The sequence below is a fragment of the Ictidomys tridecemlineatus genome, chromosome 5 (assembly GCF_052094955.1).
Source record: "Ictidomys tridecemlineatus isolate mIctTri1 chromosome 5, mIctTri1.hap1, whole genome shotgun sequence".
NCBI lineage: Eukaryota > Metazoa > Chordata > Mammalia > Rodentia > Sciuridae > Ictidomys > Ictidomys tridecemlineatus.
The window spans coordinates 10,814,894-10,833,495 of NC_135481.1; the positions used below are offsets into that span (position 1 = coordinate 10,814,894).

The 18,602-nt window shown below is 36.1% G+C and overlaps 1 protein-coding gene across 2 annotated transcripts in view; it reads right to left on the reverse strand.

The window, feature by feature from the left end:
- The window catches only part of Rec114 (REC114 meiotic recombination protein), a 176,344-nt gene that overhangs the window by 69,251 nt on the left and 88,491 nt on the right, over positions 1-18,602 (reverse strand). For both annotated transcript variants that reach the window (XM_005316773.5, XM_078049317.1), the window contains one exon: positions 2,855-2,944. In XM_005316773.5, coding sequence (XP_005316830.1) covers positions 2,855-2,944 — 90 coding nt within the window. The remainder of the gene's footprint in view (positions 1-2,854; positions 2,945-18,602) is intronic.

Genomic DNA, 18,602 nt, shown 5'->3' on the forward strand with positions numbered 1-18,602 from the left:
ATAATAAGAAGTCAATTCTCCTCAAATTGATTTGTAGATTCAAAGGAGTCCCAATCAAAACTCTAGCAAGCTTTACTGTAGGAAAGCTTACTCTGAAATGTATATGGAAATGCAAATAACCTAGAATAGCCAAAACAACTTGGAAAAAGAACCCAATTGGAGGAATTATACTACTTGATATCAAAAATTATAAGAAAGCAAAAATAATCAAGAATCAGGAATAAGGACAGACATATAAGTCAGCAGAAACCTAGCAAATTGATTTTCAATAAAGGTGCTAAGGTAATTCAACAAGGGAGGAAAAGCTGTCTTTTCAATAAATGCTGCCAGAATAATTGATATCCACATGTAAAAAAGCAAGCCCAAATCCTTAACTTCACCATACATTAAAAATTAACTCAATGATTTAAAATGTAAATTCCCTAAGATCCATGATTATATTGCATAATAAAATAATTTTTATCAGTGTCACATTGCTTTGAGGGAAAGAATTCTATACAAAATAAAAATAATATTAGCAAATAATACTAAACATTTAATAATATACCACAGGCCTAAATATAAGAGCTACAACTATTTAAAACCAGAAAAAAATAGTAACCTTTGTAAACCTGGAGTAGATAAAAATTGATTAAATAGCATTCAAAGAGCAAGAATCATAACAGGAAAAAAATGAACCTCAAAATTTTAAACTTGTTTTTCAAAAGACACTAAAAAATAAAAATGCCAGCCACAAACTGGAGAAATATTTGCAGTACATGCTCTGATAAAAAGAGGTGTAACTGAAACAAAGACTTTTATAATTCGAATACAAGAATGTAAACAACTCAACTGAAAATAGTTAAGAGACAGGAAGAAACACTGCACCAATGAGACCTGCAAATGACAAGCAAACACATGAAAAGATGCACAATTTCATTAGTCATTAAAGAAAAACAGATTAAAATGACCTTGAGATATTACTGGGTACTAGAATAGTTTAAAAAAAAACAACAACAACAAGCATTGGTGAGTATATGGAACAGGTAGAACCCTCACACAGTGCTTAAGGAACTGCAACTTTAGAAAATTGTTTTGTACTTTCCTATAAAGTTAAAAAGAGACATTTCATTTGACCCACTAGTACATACCTTCCTTTCTTAGGCATTTAACCAAAGAAAGATAAAAACATACACAAACAAAAGCTTGTTTAAAGATTTTTTGTTTGTTTTTTAATTTTTTAAATTTTTACTTTTTATTTTTTTTGTTTTAATTAGTTACACATAACAGTACAAGATTTTTTATTACTCAATATTGAAGTTACAGATGCACATATGAATGCATCAAGTTGTAGAGTTAAGAATTACCCTTCTATTTCTCAGTAGTGGTTATCTTGGAATTTAATAAACTTGGTTATTTAACTGCATTGCAAAAATCATTCCACATATGATACAAAGAAACTTTGACCATTTTGTAATGACACAACTGTGCAAAAAAGATGGAGCAGAGACAATCCTGAGGAAGTCAAGCTGTATTAATATCACCATTCAACAAAGACCTATAACAATGAAAGGGAGAACTAGATGTGCTAGGCATCCCTACGGCTATGGTCTGGAGTATTCTTCATTAAACATCTAAAGTGCAAGGAATGCAGGCGCTGACAGTGGCAGACAAAACAAAACAGTGCAACTCATACTGCAGTTTAAAAGTCATGAGGAGTACAAAGATGACTCTGCAGGTCACTTCACATTCAGGGATAAAGCCATATTTCCTTTAAGTAGAAAGATGAATCATCACAATATACCCTACCATCACCATCATATCAGAGCAGAACATGTAAGGGATTCACCAAAAAATTAATGTCTTTTAAATATATTTGGCCTATTTGCTTATTAACGTTTCTCCTCACTAGAATGAGGACAGTCCACAATGATAGGGATTTTTGTCTGGACTGTTCACTGCTATGTCACTAGTTCCCAAATTAAAATGCCTAGTGTACAAGAGTGTTCAATAAATACTTGTTAATTGAGTAAACTACATCTAGGTATATATTCAGGAAATATTTGTTATTTGAATTTATTATGCCTATGTAAACATTATTCATGGCCAAATGATGTAATATCCTTCTATAACCTTTCCCTTCTTTTTTAAAGATAGTTTTAGTTGTAGATGGACACAATTCCTTTATTTTATTTATTTTTATGTGATGCCCAGGATTGAACCAGTACCCCACACATGCGCAGCAAGTGCTCTACCACTGAGCCACAACCCCAGCCTCAACCTTTCCCTACTTATATGATTTTTTTGATTAAGAGTTAATAATTCTTTGTTATTTCAATATACTAAAAAAACCCTAAACTTGTAAGCAAGATTATTCTTATTTTTTTTTCACATATTTCTTAATTCTAAAATTTTCTAAAATGTATACATACACAGAGTAAAAAACAAATGCTTCTTCATAAATAAGAATTTTTTGGAGGAGTTTACCAATCAATAACAACATCCTTGGTTCTCGTTCAGCTAATTCCTCAAATCCATTCCCTCTGCATATGCTGTTTTCCCTACCTGGAAAACCCTCTGGCCTTTTCTATACATCTAGCCTTTCTCCAAATCAATCTCCCCAATTAAAAAAAATTTATCATACTGGTTAATCTCAATCCTTTGATCTACTTTGATTCACTAAATCCTAAACATCTTTAGAGCAGGTGATACACGGTATATTTCTCTCTCTACTGTTATAGCATGTTTGATAATGCTTAATTTGTTGAACTTACAGAATTTCAGTGAGAATGAAGAAGTTTGAGGGTACAAAAATGAATGTAAAACTAAGAAGATAAAGAAACACATTTGCATAATAATTAGGCTTAAGACCTACCAGTAGTGTCTGTCCCTGGGAAATGAAGAAGTGACCAGATATAACTATGGTGAGAACAAGATAGCCAGATTCTTCATTGGAATCGAAAACCTTGAAAAAGAGAAAAATATATTTAAAAAAATGTTTCTGTAATACTAAGAAACATAATTCTAACAATCCAACTATTTTCTCAAACAGAGAAAATATGAGAAACATTCTCCCTACCCTGAATGTTCCCTTGCCTTTCATTTAATCTGTAGCCTTTCCCTCATAGCTTCAAGTTTTTCCTCATATTTCCTGGGACAACAGCTAAGCTTTTAAGAAATAAAATTAAACACCAATATTTTTAAACAGAAAGAATACCAGATTAATAATCAAGAGATGTGGGTCCTTTGTGTATATATACCACAGTTTCTTTATCCATTCATCTATTGAAGAAGACACGAATGGTGTGACTCTACTTTATGTACAACCAGAGAAATGAAAAATTGTGCTCTAAATGTGTACTATGAATTGAAATGCATTCTGTTGCCATGCATAACAAATTATAATAAATAAACAAATTATAAAAAAAGAGATCTGGGTCCTGAGCCAACCACTTTTCAATTACATACATTTTTATAAATAATTTATTCTCTCTGAGCCTCAATTTTCCTCTCTATAAAATGGAGATAATGCCTTATAAAGTTGTTATGATACTTCAGGGTCCTAGTTTATTCAGCCAAATAATCCATTTTTCACAACCTCTTGAAATCTGCAGCCTTCCTTTGGATGAGCTATAGTTTGTCAATGTCACACAAAACATGATGCCACAAATTTACCATAATCCTGCTATGATCTAGTTTTATCTCCTATTACTGAAGCAGTACAGCCTACAATCATTAACCTTTTCAGGGGCAGTCTCATTGAAGAGGTAGATCTTAAATAAATTAACACCTTGAAACTTGTCACCCATGTTGGTAAATTATACTTTTCCTTTTTTTCATCTTAAACCTTGTAAGGCCTTGCATTTATCCCTCTTAAATTTTATATTGTTAGATTTGGTCTATAGTGCTAACTATTTGAACTGTGGTAAGAAATTGAGGCAACTGAAGTATCAATGAGGACATGACCAATACATATGTAAGCATAGGATTTGGTTCTTAAGTAACTGTACTATGTAGGTTACTTTAATAGTTTGAATAAACACTAGAAAACACTAGAAGACAAACATCTTTGTATAAAGGAGAAATTATAGCACACCTTAATGCTAAAAGAGCAAAATAATTAACATAACTAACCCAACTTAAGATATATGTTTATAATGTCCTGTAATCTATTGAGTAATAATGCTCTATCTTATAGTTATATATACAGGTTTTGGAACTTTAATGTTATACTTCCATACACAATTTCCTATTGAGTTCTAATTCATTTTAAAGCACATACTTAATAATAAAAATTTTCGATGTCAAGGGAATCAGGCTTAGCTCTGCACTAATTCTTTCAGTGACTGCTATTCTGCCTCTTTCCCAGTATTGGGAGCCTGGTTACTTGTGGAACAATCTTCCCACCATAGTGTTTACACAGGTTACCTTTTATAATTCATGACCACTTAGAAAGAGGATAGCCAGGACTCAAGCACAGCTTGGAAAACTAGAGCCTAGACAACAGATTTTTCCCAAGGAGGTATGTTAACATGACAGTTTAACATTTTTTTTTTAAAAAAAATGTAACATGTATGCCAAAAAGTATGCAAAACTAAATGTGCAGCTCAATGAAGGATAATCAAGCAAATAAATCACCACTACCAGGGGAAAGTAAAACATTATCAGACTTCCAGAAGAGCTCCCAGCACTGTTCAACCACTATTTACATTCTCCTCCCCTCTAATAATGTCCATTCTGACTTTTAATAACATACTTTAGTTTTATTTATAAAAATAGAATCATACAGAAATACTTTTTCTGTTTGGCTTCATAAACACTGTTGCATGTCATTTTTTTTCTTATTATAGAATACCATTCAGTGACCATACCACAATTTATTCTTTCACTCTGTTTTATGTATGTGTATGTTTCTTTTTTGTTCTAATTTGTTACATATGACAGAAGAATGCATTACAGAATGCATATCACACATATTGAGCACAATTTTTCATATCTCTGGTTGTCACTCTGTTTTTATTGGTGAATATTTTTTTCTCATATTTGGTCTATGTCCTCTATCCACTTTGAGGTTTTTAAAATATATATATATATATTGCTTTTAGTTGTCCATGGATCTTTATTTTATTTGTTTATGTGCTTTATTTATGAGAATTAAACCCAATGCCTCACACATGCTAGGCAAGTGCTTTACTACTGAGCTACAACCCCAGCCATTGAGTTGAGTTTTGTACAGGGTTAGAGATAGGGGTTCAATTTCATTCTCTACATATGGATTTCCAGTTTTCTCAGCACCATTTTTTATCTTTTCTCCAAAGCATATTTATGGTACATTTGTCTAATATGAAATAATTGTATTTATATGGGCATGTCCTGGTTTTCTCTTTTGTTTCACTGGTCTCCATGTCTGTTTTGGTGTCAATACCATGTTGTTTTTATTACTATAGCTCTGTAGTATAATTTACCATCTGGTACTGTGATGCCTCCTGCTTTACTTTTCTTGCTAAGGAATTCTTTTGTTATTCTGGGCCTCTTATTTTTCCAAATAAATTCCATGACTGCTTTTTATATATTTTTTTTAATTTTTATTATTTTTTATTTATTTATTTATTACAGCAGAATGCATTATAATTTTATTAAACATATAGAACACAATTTTTCATATATCTGTTTGTATACAAAGTATATTCACACCAATTCATGTCTTCATACATGTACTTTGGATAATAATGATCATCACATTACACCATCATTTCTAACTTCATGACCCCTCCCTATTTTTATTATTTTTAATTGACCTGGAATAATTATACATATTTATGGGGTACAGTGTGACTTTTCAATACATATATAAATATGTAATGATCAGAACAGAATAATTGTAATATCCATCACTTCAAACATTTATTTGTCTGTGTGTGTGTGTAAACATTCAAAATCCTTTCTACTCACTATTTTGAAGCATTTAGCATACTTTCCCAAATCCATTGTCTGTTCCTAATCTTTTTTTTTTATTGTTGGTCGTTCAAAACATTACATAGTTCTTAATACATCATATTTCACAGTTTGATTCAAGCGGGTTATGAACTCCCAACTTTACCCCGTATACAAATTGCTCTATCACATCAGTTACCCTTCCATTGACTGACATATTGCCTTTCTAGTGTCTGCTGTCTGTCCTATTCTCTACTATCCCCCCTCCCCTCCCCTCCCCTCCCCTTTTCTCTCTCTACCCCTTCTACTGTAAATCATTTCTTCCATTTATATTATCTTGTCTTACCCCTCCTTTCCTCTTATATATCATTTTGTATAACCCTGAGGATCGCCTTCCATTTCCATGCGATTTCCCTTCTCACTCCCTTTCCCTCCCACCTCTCATCCCTGTTTAATGTAAATCTTCTTCTCAGCTCTTCGTCCCTACCCTGTCCTTGTTTACTCCCCTTATATCAAAGGGGTCATTTGGTATTTGTTTTTTAAAGACTGACTAGCTTCACTTAGCATAATCTGCTCTAATGCCATCCATTTCCCTCCAAATTCTATGATTTTGTCATTTTTTAATGCAGAGTAATACTCCATTGTGTATAAATGCCACATTTTTTTTTATCCATTCATCTATTGAAGGGCATCTAGGCTGATTCCATAATCTTGCTATCATGAATTGTGCTGCTATGAACATCGATGTAGCAGTGTCCCTGTAGCATGCTCTTATTAGGTCTTTAGGGAATAGACCGAGAAGGGGAATAGCTGGGTCAAATGGTGGTTCCATTCCCAGCTTTCCAAGAAATCTCCATACTGCTTTCCAAATTGGCTGCACCAATTTGCAGTCCCACCAGCAATGAACAAGAGTGCCCTTTTCCCCGCATCCTCTCCAGCACTTATTGTTGTTTGACTTCCTAATGGCTGCCAATCTTACTGGAGTGAGATGGTATCTTAGGGTAGTTTTGATTTGCATTTCTCTGACTGCTAGCAATGGTGAGTATTTTTTCATGTACTTATTGATTGATTGTATGTCCTCCTCTGAGAAGTGTCTGTTCAGGTCCTTGGCCCATTTATTGATTGGGTTATTTGTTATCTTATTGGCTAATTTTTTGAGTTCTTTGTATATTCTGGTTATTAGGCTCTATCTGAAGTGTGTGGATTAAAGATTTGTTCCCAGGATATAGGCTCCCTGTTTATCTCTCTTATTGTTTCTTTTGCTGAGAAAAAACTTTTTAGTTTGAGTAAGTCCCATTTGTTGATTCTAGTTGTTAACTCTTGCGCTATGGGTGTCCTACTGAGGAATTTGGGGCCCGATCCCACAGTATGTAGATCATAACCAACTTTTTCTTCTATCAGATGCCGTGTCTCTGATTTACTATCAAGCTCCTTGATCCATTTTGAGTTAACTTTTGTGCATGGCAAGAGATAGGGATTCAGATTCATTTTGATGCAAATGGATTTCCAGTTTTCCCAGCACCATTTGTTGAAGATGCTATCCTTCCTCCATTGCATGCTTTTAGCCCCTTTATCAAATATAAGATAGTTGTAGTTTTGTGGATTGGTTACTGTATCCTCTATTCTGTACCATTGGTCCACCTGCCTGTTTTGGTACCAGTACCATGCTGTTTTTGTTACTATTGCTCTGTAGTATAGTTTGAAGTCTGGTATTGCTATACCGCCTGATTCACACTTCCTGCTTAGCATTGTTTTTGCTATTCTGGGTCTTTTATTATTCCATATGAATTTCATGATTCTTTTATCTATTTCTACAAGAAATGCCATTGGGATTTTGATTGGCATTGCATTGAACTTATAGAGAACTTTTGGTAATATCGCCATTTTGATGATGTTAGTTCTGCCTATCCATGAGCAGGGTATATTTTTCCATCTTCTAAGGTCTTCTTCTATATCTTTCTTTAGGGTTCTGTAATTTTCATTATATAAATCTTTCACCTCTTTTGTTAGGTTGATTCCCAAGTATTTTATTTTTTGGGGGGATATTGTGAATGGAGTAGTTGTCCTCATTTCCGTTTCAGAGGATTTGTCGCTGATATACAGGAATGCCTTTGATTTATGCGTGTTGATCTTATATCCTGCCACTTTGCTGAATTCATTTATTAGCTCTAATAGCTTCTTTGTAGACCCTTTTGGGTCTGCTAGATATAGAATCATATCATCTGCAAATAGTGATAATTTAAGTTCTTCTTTTCCTATTTTTATGCCTTTAATTTCTTTCGTCTGTCTAATTGCTCTGGCCAGTGTTTCAAGGACTATGTTGAACAGAAGTGGTGAGAGAGGGCATCCCTGTCTTGTACCAGATCTTAGAGGGAATGCTTTCAATTTTTCTCCATTCAGAATGATGCTGGCCTGTGGCTTATCGTAGATTGCTTTTACAATGTTGAGGTATGTTCCAGTTATCCCTAATTTTTCTAGAGTTTTGAACATAAAGGGATGCTGTACTTTGTCGAATGCTTTTTCTGCATCTATCGAGATGATCATATGGTTCTTATTTTTAAGTCTATTGATGTGGTGAATAACATTTATTGATTTCCGTATATTGAACCAGCCTTGCATCCCAGGGATGAATCCTACTTGATCATGGTGTATAATTTTTTTGATATGTATTTGAATCCGATTCGCCAGAATTTTATTGAGGATTTTTGCGTCAAGGTTCATTAGAGATATTGGTCTGTAGTTTTCTTTCTTTGAAGTGTCTTTGTCTGGTTTCGGAATCAGGGTGATGTTGGCCTCGTAGAATGAATTTGGAAGTTCTCCCTCTTTTTCTATTTCCTGAAATAGCTTGAAAAGTATTGGTGTTAGTTCCTCTTTAAAGGTTTTGTAAAACTCTGCTGTATACCCATCCGGTCCTGGGCTTTTTTTAGTTGGTAATCTTTTGATGGTTTCTTCTATTTCCTCTATTGTTATTGGTCTGTTTAGGTTATCTATATCCTCCTGACTCAATCTGGGCAGATCATAAGACTTAAGGAATTTATCTATGCCTTCACTATCTTCTATTTTATTGGAGTATAAGGATTCAAAATAATTTCTGATTATCTTCTGTATTTCTGAAGTGTCTGTTGTGATATTATCTTTTTCATCCCGTATGTTAGTAATTTGAGTTCTCTCTCTTCTTCTCTTCGTTAGCATGGCTAAGGGTCTGTCAATTTTATTTATTTTTTCAAAGAACCAACTTTTAGTCTTGTCAATTTTTTCAATTGTTTCTTTTGTTTCAATTTCATTTATTTCAGCTCTGATTTTAATTATTTCTTGCCTTCTACTTCTTTTGCTGTTGTTTTGCTCTTCTTTTTCTAGGATTTTGAGATGAAGTATGAGATCATTTATTTGTTGGTTTTTTCTTTTTTTGAGGAATGAACTCCAAGCAATGAATTTTCCTCTTAGAACTGCTTTCAATGTGTCCCATAGATTCCGATATGTAGTGTCTGTGTTTTCATTTAACTCTACGAAGTTTTTAATTTCCTCCTTGATGTCTTCTAAAACCCATTGATCATTCAGCAACCTATTGTTCATTCTCCAAGTGATGCTTGATTTTTCCTTCCTTCTTTTATCATTGATTTTCAGTTTTATTCCATTATGATCAGATAAGATGCATGGTATTATCTCTACCCCTTTATATTGTCTAAGAGTTGCCCTGTGACATAATATATGGTCTATTTTTGAGAAGGTTCCATGTGCTGCTGAGAAAAAGTGTAACTACTTGATTTTGGGTGGTATAGTCTATATATGTCAATTAAGTCTAGGTTGTTAATTGTGTTATTGAGTTCTATAGTTTCCTTATTTAACTTTTGTTTGTAAGATCTGTCCAGTGGTGAGAGAGGTGTGTTGAAGTCTCCCATGATTATTGTATGGTGGTCTATTAGACTCTTGAACTTGAGAAGAGTTTGCTTGATGAACACAGCTGCACCATTATTTGGGGCATATATATTTATGATTGTTATGTCTTGTTGGTGTATGGTTCCCTTGAGCAGTATGAAGTGTCCTTCTTTATCCCTTTTGATTAACTTTGGCTTGAAATCTATTTTATTAGATATGAGTATGGACACTCCTGCTTGTTTCCGCATTCCATATGAGTGATATGATTTTTCCCAACCTTTCACCTTCAGTCTATGAATATCTTTTTCTATCAGATGCGTCTCCTGTAGGCAGCATATTGTTGGGTCTTGTTTTGTGATCCATTCTACTAGCCTGTGTCTCTTAATTGGTGAGTTTAAGCCATTAACATTTAGGGTTATTATTGAGATATGATTTGTTCTTCTAGCCATATTTGTTTATTGATGTTACTAAACCTGATTTGTTATCCTCTTTGACTACTTTCCCCCCTTTACTGTCCTACCTCCCATTGTTGGTTTTCAATGTTATTTTCCATTTCCTCTTCCTGTAATGTTTGCCAAGGATTTTTTGAAGAGATGGTTTTCTAGCTGCAAATTCTTTTAACTTTTGTTTATCGTGGAAGGTTTTAATTTCATCTTCTATCCTGAAGCTTAATTTCGCCAGATACACGATTCTTGGTTGGAACCCATTTTCTTTCAGTGTTTGAAATACGTTATTCCAGGATCTTCTAGCTTTCAGAGTCTGTGTTGAGAGATCAGCTGTTATCCTGATTGGTTTGCCCCTAAATGTAATCTGCTTTCTTTCTCTTGCAGCTTTTAAAATTCTCTCCTTATTCTGTATGTTGGACATCTTCATTATAATGTGTCTAGGTGTGGATCTCTTATGATTTTGCACATTCGGCGTCCTGTAGGCTTCTAGGATTTGTGATTCTGTCTCATTCTTCAAGTCTGGGAAGTTTTCTCGTATAATTTCACTGAATAGTCTGTTTATTCCTTTGGTTTGGAGCTCTGTGCCTTCCTGTATCCCAATGACTCTTAAATTTGGTCTTTTGATATTGTCCCATAATTCTTGGATGTTCTGCTCATGGTTTCTTAGCAGACTTGCTGAGCTGTCAATGTTCTTTTCCAGTTGAAATACTTTGTCTTCATTGTCTGATGTTCTCTCTTCTAAGTGATCTACTCTGCTGGTAGTATTCTCAATTGAGTTTTTAAGTTGGTTTATTGTTTCCTGCATTTCTAGGATTTCTATTTGTTTGTTTTTTATTACCTCTATCTCCCTGTGAAATTGATCTTTTACTTCCTGGATTTGTTTGTCAATGTGATCTTTCATTGTCTGATTTTGCTGTCTCATGTCTTCCTTGAGACTCCAGATCATCTGAAGCATATATATCCTGTACTCTTTATCTGACATTCCATCTGTTGCAGCTATTACCTCTTCTAAAGTTGAGTTGACCTGCATTGCTTGTGGTCCTTTCTTTCCTTGTCTTTTCATACTGCTCGCGTTTCTTTCTGCTTGGTGCAACTGTTGTGTTTTTGAAATTTACCCTCTATTTATTTATATTGCTCTTGTATAGTTGGGAAGTCTCCCTTGCAGGGCGGGTAGTGGCTGTGCTCCTCCTCTAATTAGGGTGGTCTGTCTACCACGCTGATCGGTCGCAGGTCAGTCCCCACTGCGGGCACGAGTGGCTGTTCTGCTCTGACCCCACTCCAATTGTGGTAACGTAACTACCACACCCTGGGGTCGTTGGTCCTGATCTGGATGTGGGTGGCGGCTCTGCTGGGTCCCCACTCCAATTGGTGTGACGTGTCAACCACGCTGGCAGGCCTCTAGGCCAGTGGGTCGCAGTTCTGCACAGCCCCCACTCCCAATGGGGGTACCTGACTACCTCTCCAACGGGTCGCTGAGCCCCCTCCGGACCCGGGCGGCGACCCTGCTCCACCCCCACTCCAACCAGTGTGACGCGACTGCCTCGGTGTTACATGTCCACCACGTTGGCAAGCTACCTGGCCTGTCTTGCCAGTGGGATGCTGGTCTGCCTGCCCTGCTTGCTCAGATGGCAGCTCTGCACAGCCCCTACTCCAAATGAGGTTACTTGGCTACCACGCCGGGGGGTCGCTGGTCCTATTCTAGGCGTGGGCGGCTTCTCTCTTCAGCCCCAGCTGCATTTGGGGTGTCATGATACCACGCCGGCGGGTCACTTGGCCTGCTCTGGGCGCAGGTGGAAGCAATACTCTGCCCCCACAGCACCCAGCAGGACCCTGGCTGAGAAGCAATCCCCGCCGGTTCCCTAGCCTTGGGCCAAAGCAGCTTAGGTAGCCAGAACCCTGCCTTTCCGATCCCGATACACTCTCCGCTGGGAGCTGGCTCCAGTGAGCGACCCCCACGGGTTCCCCAGCCCCAGGCCAAAACTGTTCCGGGAGTCAGAACCCAGTCGCCCCAAGCTCAGCGCACGCTCCACTTGGAGCTGGCCTCCACCGGCAGTCTCCGCAGATTCCTCAGACCTGGGCCAGGTTAGCCCTGGGAACCCGAGTCCCGGTGCTCAGTGCCTGGCGCACGCCTTGCCAGGCAGGAGCCTCTAAGAGTATTCTCCACCAGATCCCCAGTCCCGATCCTGAGCAAGAAATCTGTCTGCTAGACGCAGGCAAATACCAGCCTGAAATCACCTGTTCCGTAGCTGAATGAGCTGAGATCAGTAGAACAATGGGATGATTACATCATCTCTCCGAAATGGCGGCTGCTGTCTTCCTCTGTGGTCCGACCAGTGACTGGAACCACCGCTTCTCTCCTCTGTCTCAAAGCCGGAACTCAGCACTAAGCTCTGCCAATGTACCACTGGCAGGAGCCCCCCGAATCCGTATTGCTGCTCCCCCGCTCCAGCACCTTGCCGATCCCCAGTGCACGCCACAGACTCCAGCCGCGGGGCGATCGCCTATCAGGCTATGCGACCCTCCGTGCGGAGAAATGGAGCTCCCACAGCCAAACCTCGCACGATGGAAATCTGTCCACTAGATTCTGGAGCGCCTCAATTTCACTGGAAATTCCCAACAAGATAGCCTTCAGCCGTTTCATATCGTCTTTCTCCGGCTCAGTGACGCGGCGCACTGGGGTGATGCACTCCCTTCGCCGCCATCTTCCCCCAAAATCTGCTTTTTATATTTTTAATGAAGAATGTCATTGTAATTTTAATAGGAATTGTATTTAATCTGTATAGCACTTTTGATAGTATATACATTTTGACAACATTAATTCTACCTATCCAAGAATATAAGAGATCTTTCTATCTTCTAAGGTCTTCTTCAATTTCTTTCTTTAGGGCCTTGTAGTTTTCATTGTGGAGGTCTTTCACCTCTTTTTTTAAAAAATTTATTCTCAAGTATTTTATTTTTTGATGTTACTATAAATAGGATAGTTTTCCTTCCACAAATATTTTATAATTCTTCCAAGTGGCAACCAGTGACTTGCACAAGAATCCCAATTTGGACTTCTCTCCTGCTCTCCAGAATGTTACCTCTAATTGCCCAGTCCACATCTCCATGTAATGGTCTAATAGTCATCTCAAAATTAACAGCCCTAATCTTGAATTCATAACCTCCTCATACATGGATTCATCCAATATTTAAAAAGTACCCATCATATGCTAGGTGGAGGCAGGCATCTGACTCTTAGTTTTCCCACCTCGAAAAATAATTCTATCCATCCATTTCTTTAGGCCAAAGCCATGGAATCATTACCCGCTCCTTTTCTCATACCCATATCCAATCCATTAGCAAATCCTTCACACTGACCTTCAAGATATCCAGAATCCAACCACTTCTCACAGGTCTGAGTTACTGTCATCATTGCTAAATGGATTATTATACCAGCCTCCTGACTCACTGTGTTCTTGCTCCCACTCTCCAACACAGTTTATTTTCAAAATAGAAGCCACAGTAATCCTTTTAAAACTTAAGTCAGATCAAGTCATTTCTGATTCAAAGCCCTGTAGTGACCTTTCACTTCATTTAATATTCCTGTGAGGCATTCCATAATCCAATCCTCACTGCCTCTCTGTTCTCATCCTCTGGTTTTCCTAACTAGCCCATGAAAATCCCCACAGCCCAACCAGAATGTACCTATTCCCTTCTCCATAGCTCTTATTGCTTTTTTTGTCACTTTATATTGACTTATTTGTTATCTGCTACCCCAAGAAAAATTTAATTTCCATTAAGACAGTTTTCCCCCCCTGATTTGGTCACTGCTATATATCCAAATGTCTAGGAGAGTACCTGGCAACATAATGGGTACTTAATACCCATAAGTACCTAATAAGCACATAATGCTTTTTTGACTGGAAAAGTGAATATAAAATTCCCAATGAAGACAACAAATTAAAATATAAGATTTTCAAAGGAAACAAAGACGTTTTCAGAAAGAATTTATTACCAGCAGATCTGCAATTTAAAAAAATACACACACACATACACACACACATTAAAGGAAATCCTTCAGGAAGAAGGAAAATAATATCAGATGAAAGCTGAGATCTCTGTAAAGGAATGAAGAATACTGGAAATAGTAATTACATGAGTAATTATATGAGAATTAATTATTTAAATATCCTTAAAATATAATTGGAAAGTGGGATTATAAACAATACTCATTTCAAAAGAAGGCAAAATAAAAACAAGAAGAATAAAAAACAGATGGGATAACTACACAACAAATATCAAAATGATAAATTTAAACCTAACCCTATCAATAATCACAATAAATGCAAATGATTTAAAAAGCCCAACTAGAAGCAGAGGTTGTAAGGATTGGGGTGGGGGGACAAGAGAGCTATTTTCTGCCTGAAAGAAACATGTTTTAAATATAAAAACACAAGAAATTTTAAAATAAAACAATGTGGAAAAATGAGAGGCCCAGAATAGCCAAAGCAATCATCAACAAGAAAAGTGAAGCAGGAGGCATCACAACACCAGACATTAAATTATAATCCAGTGCTATGGTAACAAAAATGGCATGTATTGGCACCAGAACAGAGATAAAGACCCATGAAACAGAAGAGAAAACACAGGACATGCCCACTTAAATACAGTTATCTCATACTAGACAAAGGCACCATAAACATACTTTGGAGAAAAGATAGCCTCTTCAACAAATGGTGCTGGGAAAACTGGAAATCCATATGTAGCAGAATGAAATTGAACCCCTATCTCTAACTCTGCACAAAACTCAACTCAAAGTGTTTCAAGGATATAGACCTGAGACCCTGCACCTACTAGAAGAAAAAGTAGGCCCAACTCTCCATCAGGTCAGCCTAGGAACCAACTTCCTCAACAAGACTCCTAAAGTGCAAGAAGTAAAATCAAGAATCAATAAATTGGATGGTATCAAACTAAAAAGCTTCTTCACAACAAAGAAAAGGCTATAAAATGGGAGAAAATCTAGAGCTGGGGCTGTAGCTCAGTTGTAGAGTGCCCACCTTGCATGTTGAAGCACTGGGTTAGATCCTCAGCACCACATAAAAATAAATAAAGCTATTGTGTCCAACTATAATTTAAAATATATATATAAAGAGTAGGAGAAAATCTTTGCCACCTGAACTTCAGACACAGCATTAATCTCCAGGATATACAAAGAACTCAAAAAACTTAACACTAAAAAAGAAATAATAACCCGATCAATAAATGGGCAAAGGAACCAAACAGGCACCTCACAGAAGAAATACAAATGTTCAAAAATATATGAAAAAATGTTCAACATCTCTAGCAATTGGAGAAATGCAAATTAAAACTACACTGAGATTCCATCTCATTCCAGTCAGAATGGCAATAATCAAGAATACAAGTAACAATAAATTTTAGTGTGAATGTGGGGAAAAGGATTCACACATACTCATAGCTAAGCTCCATGGAACCAACCTAGGTGACCTTCAACAGATGAATGGATAAGAAAATGTGGTATATATGCATAATGGAATTTTACTCAGCCTTAAAAAAAGAACAAAATTATGTCTTTTGCTGGTAAATGGATGGAACTGTAGACTATCATGCTAAATGAAATAAGCCAACCCCCCAAAATGATATGTGAATGTTAACACACAATAAGGGTTGGGGGGATAGAAGTTCATTGGATTAGACAAAGGGGAATGAAGGGAAAGGAAGTGGGTAGAAAGATAGTAGAATGAACTGGACATAACTTTCCTATGTTCATATATAAATATTTGGAACTCCATATCATATACAACCAAAGAATGGGAAGTTATACTCCATGTATGTATGATATGTCAAAACACATTCTACTGTCTTGTATAATTAAAAAGAACAAATAAAAAAATTAAAAAAAAAAACAGAAGAATCAACACAAAATGGGTTAAAGACTTAAGTGAAGAGGCTGGGGTTGTGGTTCAGCAGTAGAGGGCTCACCTGGCATGTGCGAGGCCCTGGGTTCAATCCTCAGCACCACATAAAAATAAATAAATAAAATATTGTGTCCATCTACATCTAAAAAATAAAACATTAAAAAAAAGACTTAAATGTAATAGCCCAAACTACTACTAAGAAAAGGGGAGAAATACTCTATGACACTGGTCTGAGATAGGATAAGGATTCCAAAAGCACAGGCAATGAAAGCAAAAATAAGCAAATGGAATTACATCATAGTAAGAAATGGCTGCACAGCAAAGGAATCAATTAGCAGAGTGAAGAGACAATCTACAAAATGGGAGAATATATTTGCAAACTACAAGGAACTCAAACAACAGCAAAAACAGCAAACAATCCAGTTAAAAAATGGACAAAGGACCTGAAGAGACATTTCTCAAAAGAGCACATACAAATGGCAAACAGGTTATATAAAAAAATTTTGAAATCACTAATCCTTTGAAGAATACAATTTAAAACCCCAATGAGATCATTACCTCACTCTCCTAAGAATTACTATTATCAAAAAAAAGAACAAAGGCCAATAAGGATGTGGGTGGGGGGTGCGGGTGGAGGAACTCTCGTACACTGTTGGGAATTTAAATTAATAGAGTCATGATGGAAAACAGAAAGGAGGTTCCTCAAAAAATTAAAAGAACTAAAATGTATGATCTAGCAATCCCACTACTGGCTATGTTCTCATATGAATGTATGTTCCAGAAATAGCCAGCATGGAAAAAAAGAATAAAATCCTGTCATTTGTAGCAACATGGATGAAATGTGCCAGGCACCAAAAGACAAATTCTCTCATTCATAATGGAATCTGAAACATTTGATTTCACAAAAATAGTAGAAGAGTAATTCCAGAGACTGGGGAAAGAAGTGGGGATAGGAAGACAGGGAAATACTGGCCAATGGGTACAAGGTTACAGTTAGGTAGCAGGAATAAGTTCGGGTGTTCTATTCTACAGTAGAATAACTATAATTAATAATATTGCATTGAATATTTCAGAATAGCTAGAAGATAGGATTTTGAATGTTCTTACTACAAAGAAAAGATAAATGTATGAGGTATGAATATGCTAAAGTTCTGATTTGATTATTATACAATATATATGTACAAAACAACAAATTGGACTCCATAAATATGTACAATTCTGTCAATTAAAGCCAAATAAAAACAAATGTTCTCTGAGAACTGAATTAAATTAGAATTCAATAACAAAGATCTCTGAAAAATGGCCCAAATATTTTGAAACTAATGTACTTCTGAATAATGTGTAGATAAATGAGAAATTAAAAGGGAAATTAGGAAGCATTTTGAACTCAATGTCATTCACCTGTTTACATACTTAAAAAAAAACCTATATAGTCACCTCAATAGATGAGATTCTAGAAAAAGCATCTGATGAAAATCCAACATCCATTCCTGATTTTAAAACTCACAGAGTATCTATAAGAAACCTATAGTTAACCTCATATTTAATAGTGAAGATTTCTCCCCATGATAAGAAATAATACAAGATATCTGCTCTCATCAATATCTGCTTCTATTCAATATTGCTACTTAACATTGTTCCTGAAGGTTTTGTATTTTTTAAATATTTTTAAGTTGTCAATGGACCTTTATTTTATTTATTTATATGTGGTGCTGAGAATCAAACCCAGTGCCTCACATGTGCTAGGCAAGCACTCTACCACTGAACCACAACCCCATCCCTGTTACTGGAGGTTTTAATCAATGCAATCATTCAAGAAATAAAAAGCACTTATACTGGAAAGAAGTAAAACTTTCCATTTATAGAATGTATGATTGTCTATGTAGAAGATTCAACTGATTTTACTAGAACAAATAAGTGAATTTTAGTAAGGCTATATGCATAAAACCAATAATTAAAATCATACAAACATATATGAATGGAGAAAGAGAGAGAAAAATAGAATTTATTTTCAGAAGTATTAAAATATACAACAGTATCAAAAATATGGAATACTTAAGTATATGCCAGTGCAGAGGCACTCATCTGTAACTGCAGCACAGGAGGATCACAAATTTGAGGCCAGCCTGGGCAATTTAGTGAGACCCTGGCCAATCCCCCGAAATACACACATGAATACATACAGAAACACACACACACACACTTAGGGATAAATATAATGAGCAAAATGAAAGACTAGCTCATTGAAAATTGAAATTTAAAAACTCAAATACATGGATAGGAAGATTTAGTAATATTAAGATATTGGTAGAAAAGAGTAATGGTCCCCTAAAAGTATCATGTTCTAATATTGTGAATATGTTATCTTACATGATAAAAGGAACTCTGGAGATGTGATTAGGTATCTTAAAATGGGAGATTATCCTGTATTATTCAAGTGGGCCCAATGTAA